Below are 12077 nucleotides of genomic sequence, written 5' to 3'. Positions count from 1 at the left end.
TATGAATTTTTTTAGCAACAGTAAAGACTTAGTGAAGCAGTAAATGTGCCTCATTTGCTAACGTTATATTTTGTAATACCAAATTTCAGCTCTCCCGCCCTTGCATATTAACCTCATAGACATAGCACTATAAAGACATAGCCTCCAAAGAGAAATTCATGGAACCAGAAAACTTACCTAACCACAGGCATCTGCCTTGGGTGATATAAAAATTGAAAAAGAAGAATGGATAAATCCAAAAAGGATAATACTCAAATTTGGAATTTTGTATAAGATGCCATAATCTGCAAACCACTATTTTTTAGAGGGTACAATTGCATCCTGAAAAAGACTGAGTCAAATATTTGTTTTCTGTGACTACCCATACTTCCTACCATGTAGGAAGGTTAAAACTGAGATTCAAACAAGACTCAGAGAAAGGGATGTCAAATACATTCTGAGACCACTTACATAGAGCTTCAAGCAGTGTCAACTAAAATGATTAGTACCTGTCACTCACAGTGTTGTGACTTACCTTAAGAAAAACACAAAAGGAAAGTAGAGGGATGGTTCAGCAGTTAAGCGCTCTTAACTCATGCAGAGGGTGCAGATTTGATTCCAAGAACCCCAATGCCAGCTCACAATCATCTATATATGCAGTTTCAGGAGATGGGCATCCTCTTCTGACTCCTTAGGCATGGCATCAAGCACACCTGTGGTACACATACACACACACACACACACTCACACATACACACACACACATACACACACACACACATATACACACATGAACACACCTGCACATGGGCAAATACACATACAGATAAAATAAAAAAAAAAATAAATCCTTAAAAAGGATGACAAACTCGAGAGTTAGAAGAATAAAAGAAAGTATTCCTTAAGAGAAAAGATATTCAACAGATAAAACGAAAGTCAAGGGTGGGGCCAGCTCCTCAGCAAATATTCCTTTGCTATCAGGATTAAAGGATTTGTTTTAGTGGAGTTTCTGAGGAAAAGCTAGAGATTTTGAACTGCAAACCCCACTGATTAAAAGGAGGTACCACAGCTGAGCAAACACAGTAAATCTCACTAGCTTCACGTCTTGGGTCACACATTGTCTGTGTGTATTTGTTGACTCTTCTGCTCCACGGAACACATCTGCGATACTATTCTCCCTGCAGGGACCGCGTGCCTCAAGCCTGTTGTCCAGGATGTCCTGACCATCTCCCCATTTCAGAGAGTGTATAAGATTGGGGACTCCATTGAGCTGGCGTGCCCCAAAGGCTTCGCTGTGGCTGGGCCATCAAGATATACATGCGAGGGAGACTCCTGGACACCTCCCATTTCAAATTCACTGACCTGTAAAAAAGGTAAGCAAGGACTTGGGATTTGTAATTCCATAAGGTTTGGTTCCACAGGATGTTTAATTTAGCATCCAAAGCATTGCTAGTGCTCAAATAGGTTTTAGAATGAAAAGAGAAACATAGTTTACCCTGTGCAGATGATGAGATAATACCTTATTGGCCAAGTAAGTGTTTACATCTTAGAGGGTGAGTTCAATTTCCCTTTCCAATAGAAAACTTAAAGAGTTAGAGGGAGTCCAAGATCTCTCATCTAACAAGATAGAACTGATAATAACTGAAAGTTATGGTTCCAGTAGAAAGTAGTGGGAAACATATCATTAGGCATTGAATTCATTACCTTTATCTGAAGTTTTCTAATTCTTTTAGTCTGTCATCTGTTTCTCCTTATATCAGCTTCTCTAAATGATGTCTTTCAGTGCTGCTTAGCAGCCTCTTGAAATCTGCCCAAGTTCCACCTTCCTAACATTAATGTTACTGAACCAGAAAGAAATTAAAATCAGTGTCTGGTATTTGTCTAAAACACTCCTGAAGAGAAGTTCAAATGTTTTTACAGCAAAGAGATAGATCTTTTAACCTTGATTTGCACACAAATTTGTGCATTTCCCATGGAATTCCACAACTATGAACACACTTTATGTACCAATTTTAAAAGGTTTTAGTCGATATAAAATTTTAAGAACTCTCTCCTGGTAAGCCCTGCATCTCTGGAGTTGAAAACAATTGTTTTGAAACAACTGACTAGAGAACAATATGAATTTTCATATTTCCCTGAATCTTCTAGCTGGTTTCATCCACAACTAATTTTAAAATGGGTTTTGAAAATCACTTTTATTTGACTACTTAAAACCTTTGTTTTAAAAGCGAGCCCATTTTTCATTTGGACACTTTATATATTGAATAAGTCTAGGTACTAACAATGCTAGCTGGCTTTGTCAAATGATGTCTAATTACTTTTGAGAGAGTATGTATTGTGTAGTATCATGGGGAATACTTCTACATGCGTTCATGTGAAGTATTCATGCACATGAATGTCCACATATATGGAGGCCAGAGGTTGATACTGATGCTTTCCTCCATTACTGTCAACCTTATTTTATTTATTTATTTATTTATTTATTTATTTATTTATTTATTTATTTATTTTAGAAAGGACCTCTCAGTAAAACTGTAGCTCATCTATCTGGTTACCATTTGACTCACTGACCAGAGAGGTCCAGGAATCTGCCTGTTTCCACTTCCCCAGTGCTGGGAATACAGGAACACCTTGCCAGCTTCAGCTCTGTCGCTGTGCTGGGGATCCCAACGCAGATCCTCCTACGGGTGTAGCATGCACTCTGAGCATATCCCCAGCCTTACACTTTTCAGCTTTCCTTAAACTGACTTTTGCAGTTTATGTCCAAAGTAATGGCTTTCGTTACAATATTTTCATTTATGTGCATCAAAGATTTTGGCTCATATTTGACCCCAATTCCCACCCCCATTCTCTCCCTCCCTCTCTCCCTTCGTTTCCCCCTTTCCCTCTCCCTTCCCTCTCTCACCCTCTTCCCCCTCCCTTTCCCCCTTTCCTTTCCCTCTCCCCTTCCCTCCCTCTCCCCCTTCCTCCCTTCTCTTCTCCCCCCTCCCCCTCCCTCTTGCTCCTCCTCCTCCCATGTATTTCTCCTTCATATTCATAGGTATAGATAAATCTAAGTCCCGCATATGAGAGAAATACATTGTCATCTGTCTTTCATGTGGTCACTCCCCCTTGTGTGTCCACTCTCTTCCACTTAGATCTCTTCCAATGAGAGAAAGCATCTGAGATTTGTACTATTGAATAATGTCTCACTTTTAATCGGAATTCTTGAGGCTGCACCTGAGATAAGATATTAGGCTAATTTCCCTGTGGAAAGGAACAGAAACGCAAAGAGGGAAAATTAGACCAAGCGTATGCTTCAGCTCTGCTGACTCCCTGCAGGCCTTGCTGCCCTGTCCTTTCTTCTCTTCTGGGAAATCTCATAATATTTGAAGGAAATGGAGAAAGCTAACCTTTCAACTAATCTGTGGGAACTGGTGAGGACATCAAGTGAATGCTGTGTCTTGGATCACAGGTTTCTAATCATCATAATGATAAGTAATATGAATATCAAAAGAGGTGTGGTTGGACAGTCAGGCTTCCAACGTTAAGATATTCTGAGGAGCACTTTGTTCATAAGATCAGATGTGGCTATATAGGCACATATATAATACATACATACATACATATGTACATACATAGTTATATGCATACATACATATGTACATATATACATATGTACATAGACAACTCTGTCTTTAGAAATTTAAATTATAAGAAAATAAAGAAACATGAGATAGATTACATCTAGATAAAGGAAATAAAATACCTGTTATGCAATATCTTTTGTGAAACAGAAAGACTATAGTCAAAAGAAAGAAAAGATTTAAAAAAAAAAAGTCCAAGTAAGGTACAGACACTTTCAGGCTGTCACTGGCCACAGACTCTTTGGATTTTCCTTGTGAAAAGGTGTTTACATCATGATGAATCAAGGTACTTACCATTACTTTCTTCTACAGCCATGACCCTCCTTCCTTCCTTTTAGGACCAGCCCCTTACACACACCTCAGGAAATCCTCCCGTTCTCAGCACTTCAAAGATTAAAACGTATTCTCTTTACATTGCTCCTGACTTCAGCCTCTGTCATACTCAGTGCCAGCACCAGGTTCCTCCTAATGGATCACAGGGGATGAAAAGGCCCAGTGTGGTCACTAAGAACTTCAAACTGACAGTGACCAGACAACATTCCACAGCGCTTTAACTCGGATCTCTCACTGCAAGCAATGCATAGCTCTAAGCACACCTCCCCTAGCCGGTGTGAGAAGGGATAGAAGAACAATGTGTAAGAAGCAACTCCATTATCATCAGAGCAGTAAGCATAGCACTGTGCAATCAGACATGGTGCTGTAGAAGGAGCAGAGAGTTCTACTTGTTCTAAATGCAACCAGGAGAAGACTGTCTTCCAGGAAGCTAGGGAAGGGTCTCAAGGCCAACCCCCAAAGTGACACACCTCCTAATAGTGCCACTCCTCGGGCCAAAGATATTCAGATCATCACAGGTGGGTTTTTTTGGGGTGGTTTTGATTTGGGTTTTTTGGGTTGTTTTTTTTTTTTTTTTTTTTGAGACAGGGTTTCTCTGTGTAGCCCTAGCTATCCTGGAACTCACTTTGTAGACCCAAAATCTGCCTGCCTCTGCTTCCTGAGTGCTGTGATTAAAGGCACACACCACTAACACCTGGTAAACAAGTCATTTTGTTTAGTGCCTGCCTCACAAGCTGTTTTATTGTCTTTCCCAGGTTCCTGGCTTAGGCTAAGATCTGCCAAATCACCTCATTCTGCAGTCTTATGCCAGGGAATCCTGCTCACATTGGAAGCCTTAACAGTTTCCCTAGCAGATTTAATGAATTCAATCCTTAGAACAGATTTCTTTAATGATTTCTATTGATTGATGTTGGCCACATCACCACTACGACTTTCACTTAAAGCCAAACATAAAGGCTTTACTATGCATACCACTATGGAGTCTTAAACAGGAATACCCAAATTCCTCCATGTCTACTTTGCTTAGGATATACTAAAGATACCACAAACTCAATATGAGTAGAAAGAGATCTTGATTCATCTTTCCCTACCTAAAATGAGCCATCCTTTGATATTTCCTCTTTCAGAAAAGGCCCCAGTGCCTTTATGTATGTAAACTAGGTAGTAATAATTGAACTTAATTGTTAACATAACTTACCACAACATTAACAGAATTAACACACATACAAATATATTTCATTCTTCTTTGCCACATACGCACATGCAATTTATCTACATCTCTTTTTTCACATCTGGCCCTTGTTCTAAATTAGCATCTCTTTGTACCTGAATCACTAGAACACCATAGATTAGGTACAACAGTCCTCTTCCCTATACCTTTCCAAAATGAGTTTTCCAAAGAAGTCGGAACCTATTTCAAAATCTAGACCTGCTGTTGTCAGGTAGTTTCTTGGTTAGAAACAGTCCAAGATGTACTGCTTGGGAAATAAAGGGAGAACAGTCTTATTAGAGCCTTAATTCCCATCCTGTGCTACTGTAGCTACATTTCATTGTATGCTTTTGTTTTTCTGTGCTCAGCCACACTGGCCTCCTCGCAGTTCCAGGAAAGTCACATGCTGTCTCCTTTCAGAATGTTTTCATACGTGATGTTCCCTCTGCTTCCAACCGTCTCCACATCCCCTCCCTGCCACACACAAGTCACTGTTCCCAACCTTCCTGGGAACATCAAATTTTCTGATTGCACACTTTTCTTTTAATATCACTAATATTGTTAGCAATTCTCTATGCAGTATTGTGTTTGTCTGACCAACATCTGTTTGTCCCCACCAGGTACAGAATGTGAGACACAGTTCTCTCAGTCAGTCTCGGAGTCTACCAGGGCCCCTAGAGCATAAGTGTCCATAAGTGTCTGGAAGACAAATGAACAAAACTCTCTCCGTTTCCAGTTTTTGTTTTCGTTTTCTGAGCTTGGCAGCAGTTTTAGTCTGGGAAGTAGGAAGAGAGTGAGCTGGAAAGGACTTTACAGATGGAATGTTTCACAACACCGTATTCAAACAGGCCATGATGAATGAGCTAATGCAGCAGATAAGGAAGAACCCTTCACCACACTCTTCTTCCGTGTTCAAGCCTTGAGTCTTAAGGATGCTCTGCCTTTCTCTCTTTTCTTTTGTTTCAGATATTCTGACAAAGTCAAAGGGCCTTTGTCAACCAGGACAGAAACAATCAGGATCCGAGTGTATCTGTATGTCCCCAGAAGAAGACTGTAGGTATGAAACACTCTGAAGTGTGTTTGCAAATTGAGGAAACCAATCTGGTGTAGCCAGTCTGATAGAGAAGCTGACCTTGATACACAAACAGGCAACATTAATTTTCACATAGCTGCAACTCCCACATCCGATTGAATTGGTCTCTTCCTATTGGGGAGCAAGCTCTTTTTAATTATTTCATTTTTGAGATTACAATTATGTCATCTCTCACTTCACTTTCTCCCTTCAAACCTCATATTCCCTTCCTGGGAGCAAGGGTTGTTTTTAATTATGTCTTATCCTGGCTCACTAAACTCATATTCCATCTGTCTATTTAAGCAGTCTAATTTATGTGTTCAAAATTACTCTTGTCCATTTAAAACTGCCGAACTCAGCTCTGTCAAGCCTTCCTTTCTTACTGACTGTAGCTGAAAGTAGGTACTCTAATAAGTTGTAATACAGAAAGTATTATGAGTATGAAATACACACAAACTCACACTCACTCACACATATATACACCACAGAGATAAATTCACATCACACACAGCTATACCACACCCACACATACAAACATACTTATACCATACTCACATACACACACACACACACACTACATACAAACACATACCATATAAGCATATATACACACCACACACACAGCATACACAAACATACACATACACACCACCCACAAACATATACACACACTCATATACACACATATACATACACCCCATACACAATATTCTTGATTTGTTTAGTTCTTTTCTCTGTAAAGCCACCTTTTGTTTTATTGTGTTAACTTTCTCTGAGTAAAATTAGATGTTGCAAGAGGAAGACAACAGAATACACACCATTGTGAATGTGTCACTTTTAACACTCATTAGCCCCCAGACTCCTCTGTGCAAATGTGAACATTTAGAAGCACTGGGTCCCCATCTAGTGAGCACAGTGGGCCTTTTTCTCTGTAAGCCCAGCAGCATATATCAGACTCCTCGGATGTTTCCACACATGGTTTCTTCCTTTTAGAGTCCCATCACCAGAAGATTTCTGGAAACTACTCACTGTATCCGCACTGTCCTTTTAAAAGAGGAAGTGTCTTTCTGGGTTTGTACAATACCAAATCTTAAACATACACACTACCCTCAGAGAGTCCATCTCTGCTGTACTATACCCTCCAGTCCTTCCTCTACCCATCAGTTCCCTTTATAAGGAGTAAAGGTGTTGGGAGTAGCTAGCTCACGGCTTATTTCTTCTGAATAGAGAAAGCAGTCTTTTGTTTTAGGGGATAAGTCCTAGTTTCTGGAAATAACTTTACACGCTGGTGCACTGACTGTTAACTCTGAAGCAGACACCACAGAAAGAACTCAGATTTGAAGCACAGAAATTTGTCATCTCCACCTAGAGAAAAACTGATCCCGTGTTACATACATAGTACAGGATTCATCCTTTTATCTGTGGAGATAAAGCTTGTCAGCCAAGGAATGAGTTAAAGCCTCGTGCTCCAAATCACAGCACAGACACACTTAAAGCATTATATGGTGATTTAGATATTGTATGGCATGCCCTGAACTATTGCAGCAATTAGTATTTTATAGTTGCAAAAAGATCCTGGTGTACAATGATCAGGATAAGCCAAAACTACACTTAATATCGCTAGAAAAGATAAAGGATGCCACGCTGGTGTGTGCTAGCAAGAAATTTAATTGATACCATTGCCGACAATAAAGAGGCACTTAGCAGGATGGGAAAATAAAGCAGGGCAGATGGTTGCCGTGTATGACAGAAAACCTTGTTTATTCAGTTGATCAGACTCCAACTTGAACTGAAGCAGTTGCAAGACTAAGAAGTTCAAGAAGAGGAGTTGCAGAATTCATACGGGATGGATGTGGGAGGGGCAAATGGAAGGAGAGAGTCTGTCAGTGCAAACACCTGGTGGAGGAAACCTGAGTGGCCAGTCGCCTGTGCATGTCATCTGCATGTTCTATATGCCCTCAAACCTAACTCTTGCTTCCCGTCCTCCGACAGTAGTTACTCAGAAGATCTCTGTATATTTGATGGGAGATCCAGCCAGTACTTCACCTCATCCGCTTGCAAATTTTTGGCTGAAAAATGTTTAAACAACAACCAGTTGCACTTTGTCCACACTGGTTCCTGCCAAGAGGGCCCACAGTTAGAATGGGGCCTTGAGAGGCTGAAACTTGCAAGGAATAGCACAAAGAGAGTGCCCTGTGGATACGATACCTGCTACGACTGGGAAAATTGTTCAGGTAAGCCAGTGTGCTAAATATATACTAGAAATGCTCTCACTCTGGTCGACTCAGATCATGTAGTATTATTTCCTCTGCCTTTATACGTCATGTTTACATATGTAGGATTTTATCTAATCTGACTTTAATCAAAAAGTTAAAATTTTCATGATCTAAACAGAAAAGGCCAAAGAGAACCAACCACAAACTAAAAGTAAATACCTTAATAATTCAGGGGTATATCTTTCCAGTCTCTTCCTATGCCCACGTACTCAGTGTTATCCTTAGACCCCAATAAGACAGCACTTTTCAATGTGTGAGTCATGATCTTTTCATGGGTCAAACAATCCTCTCACAGGGGTTGCCCGAGACCCCAGAAAACAGAGATATTTCCATTGTGATTATAACAATAGCAAAATTACAGTTATGAAGTAGCCATGAAAATAAATTATGGTTGGGGGGTCACCACACTGTGAGGAAGTATATGAGAGGGTCACAGCATTAGGAAGGTTGAGGACCACTGCAGAGCAGTAAGGAGACCACTGCTCTCCTCCGCAGCTTCAAGCAGTGCCTTCCACACCCCAGATGAAAAGTCTTCATTCGAATTATCTAATTTTTTCCTGTTGGTTTGTACTCATTTGATCTAAGAGTGCTATCTAGGTCAGATTGGGGCTCAGTGTGAGGCCAATTGCTGAAATATTTTCCTTAAATTTCTTTAATTCCTCTATTAGTGACTGGCACTTTTGAGGACTGGCAGTATTATTCAATCAGACGTTCTGAGCCCGAGTTCAGGGTCCCACTGCACTCAGGTGCTGGTTTTCGCCTATGAAACAATCTTTTACTTTCTACTGCTTCTCTTCCTCATTATCTGTGAGGTTAACCAGATGTCCACAAGAAAGCTCTGTGACCCATGTGTACAATGTCATTTGTCATCTAGTGGTAGATTTTTATACTCGGGGCACAGCTTGGGGGATAAATGATTCCTATTGGCCAGAAAGGACTATTGGCTCAAAATTGCTTGAAACTGAACTACCCATATTGTATTGATATTCTCATGTGAGTCACTATAAAGACAACCAACTTTGTAAATAGTGTAGGGAGTTAGTTGTTCCTGCTAGAACAGGAGATTACAGCTCGCTTGTGCTTACTGGTTATGCACAGTTTAGATCATTTTAAAATTCGGCGTGTGAAAAGATTGCAATTGGAAAAGTGTTTTTGAAGGGTCAGTGGGAGGACAGGAGAAATATTATTTGCCCTGCTCTACCCAAATTCATGAAATAACCCATGTGCACTAGGTCTTGTTACAGACAAAAAGTACTGAAATGCCCTCAGAACAATAGCATAAACTTGTATTTTTCTACACTTGTGTGCATGCCTTTGTGCCTATGTGAGTTTATGTGCACTACAAGTACCCCAGTAGGCCAGACAGTGTCAGATCCCCTGGAACTGAGTTACAGGTAGTTGTGAGCTATCACCTACTTTGGGTGTTAGCAACTGAACCCAGGTCCTCTGCAATAGCAGTGTGTGCTCTTAACTCCCGGACCACATCTCCAGCCCCATAAATGTATTTTAAATGCTGGGGATTATTGAGGTTATATTGCTGAGTTTTCTTTGACTTGATCATTAAAAACCCACCCAAATCAAGTGAGGAGGAAGTATTTGCTTTCAGTTTTATTCTTTCCACGTCCCCATTGCCTCCCTGCCCCTCTCCCACCATGTTTATGAAACACCTTCCCTAAAAAATTGTTCCCAGTGCCTCGCACATCTCAGGTATAGCCCTACATACAATAATGTTTCCCTGATACATTTGTATTATAAACAGTGCTACAACAGATAAATTTACCACAAAGGATTCCATTAATTTAAAATTATTTCTTTAACATATGCTTTAGAAAATGGAACTTAAAAGTAAATAATATTTAATGTTTTCTTTATACATTGACAATTCCTTACTTTTATCATATTCTTTTATCATATCTTTTATATCATATCTTTTATATATCATAACATATACTTTTATTATATTCTTCCCCTTTCCCAAATTCCTTCCAGATTCTCTCCATAAATATTATTTTTAAAGTATAAAATGTTAACTGATATGATGCATTAGCCTGCTTTCCAGAAGTGTTTTGTGATCATTTGTTCGACTGTATCATATATGCTATTCACCCGCAGACACCCTCACTAAGCCTAGTTGTCATTACTCCTTTATATCCTGTAAATTCATCCTAAGATGCAGCACTGCCCCTCCATCCTCCCTAAGTGGAGTGCTGTTCTCATCATGTGCGGACTGAAAGGAAGCAGTCTTCACCGCACTGCATCTACGCCAGGAAAACATCTGACCCTGAAGTAGTAGGCCGTTTCGTACAATTTACAAAAGTGGCCAGAGATTAGGATTTAACAGAATCAAATGGTCATCCAGAACCCCCTTACAACACATTTTCAAGAGTATTTCTTGAACCTTGGAAATAAAGCACCCAGTGGAAACCTGTGGAGTTGTTTCATCTAAAACCACCTCAGGTTTGTTAAGCGTCCCTTTTCAGTTCCTGGTCCAAGATTCTTCATCTGTGAGAGAAGAAACATCTTACCCAAGTCCATACTCTTCCTGATTCGTTTAAAACAGGGGACCAAAATCACCATCTTTAGCAGGCCACAAGCTCCTCCCATAATGGAGGAAAGATATGGCCTCATCGAGCACAGGCCATCTGATGGAGCCCTCAGTCAGAATAAGATACCTGAGTCTCTAACCTCCATGCCATGGCTGAACAAGGGAATTCCACACAAGAGACAGAAAACAGGGGGCTTACTTTATATGTACCAGCTCTAGTTACTGTGAAATCTTGTATAGATACAATCTCTTGCTATCTGGATTTTAGCTATTTGGCCAAAGGCATCAACCACCTAGCACCTCTCTCAGAAGTAGTATTTTGTGGTAGAAAAGACTTGTGATATCCAGGATCCTTCTTCTATTTACCTATGAACATTTTCACTGGGAATTGCAGTACAAAGATATTTTTTTAGAAATAGAGAGAGCCCACTCAACATGGGAGCTCAAGCCTACAATCCTTGGACTTGTGAAGCAGATTCAGGAGGATTTGATGAGTTCAAGGCCAGCCAGGGCTACACACTGATTTCCAGACCAGGGCTGCAATGTAAGACTCTGTCTCAAAAATCTACCATACAAAAATTAAAAAATTAATTAATTAGTTAGTTAATTAAAGGGTTTTGGGAAGTCAGGTTAGTTTTTTTTTTTCCTTCTGACTTTCCTGGGTAAGTCAAGATGTGCAGAGATGTTTAGAGTTATCTTGCTTTCTTCCTCACAAAACGGAGGTTTTGTTTCACTATTTTTTCATGAATTATTCTATTCAAATCTGTATGACCTAGAGATAATTGCTACAGTACAACTTCACTGAGATTTCTGCTTTACCAGTGTCCCTTCACTGAGTGCCCCCAGACTCTCCAAGCACAAGTTCATTTTTGAAAGAAATACTAAAAAGTTTTAACACTTGATCAGCATTGCTCAAATTGATGGAATATTTGGGGTTGGCAACCTAATATATAAGCATCTCTTAATAAAAAACATTTACTTACATAATAAGAAGGATAATTTTGGATGAGTAACTAAAAAGTACATTTTTAAAGAA

General features: G+C 39.9%; 1 protein-coding gene across 1 annotated transcript in view; it reads left to right on the top strand.

The window, feature by feature from the left end:
- C6 (complement C6) overlaps nucleotides 1-12077 on the top strand; it is a 66359-nt gene that overhangs the window by 51180 nt on the left and 3102 nt on the right. The window contains exons 15-17 of the mRNA XM_052160136.1: nucleotides 1164-1352; nucleotides 6115-6205; nucleotides 8213-8454. Coding sequence (XP_052016096.1) covers nucleotides 1164-1352; nucleotides 6115-6205; nucleotides 8213-8454 — 522 coding nt within the window. The remainder of the gene's footprint in view (nucleotides 1-1163; nucleotides 1353-6114; nucleotides 6206-8212; nucleotides 8455-12077) is intronic.

Source organism: Apodemus sylvaticus, chromosome 16 (genome assembly GCF_947179515.1).
Source record: "Apodemus sylvaticus chromosome 16, mApoSyl1.1, whole genome shotgun sequence".
In the NCBI taxonomy this organism is placed as follows: Eukaryota; Metazoa; Chordata; class Mammalia; order Rodentia; family Muridae; genus Apodemus; species Apodemus sylvaticus.
Note: the sequence above shows the minus strand (reverse complement) of the source record. Positions and strands in the feature narration are given on the sequence as shown.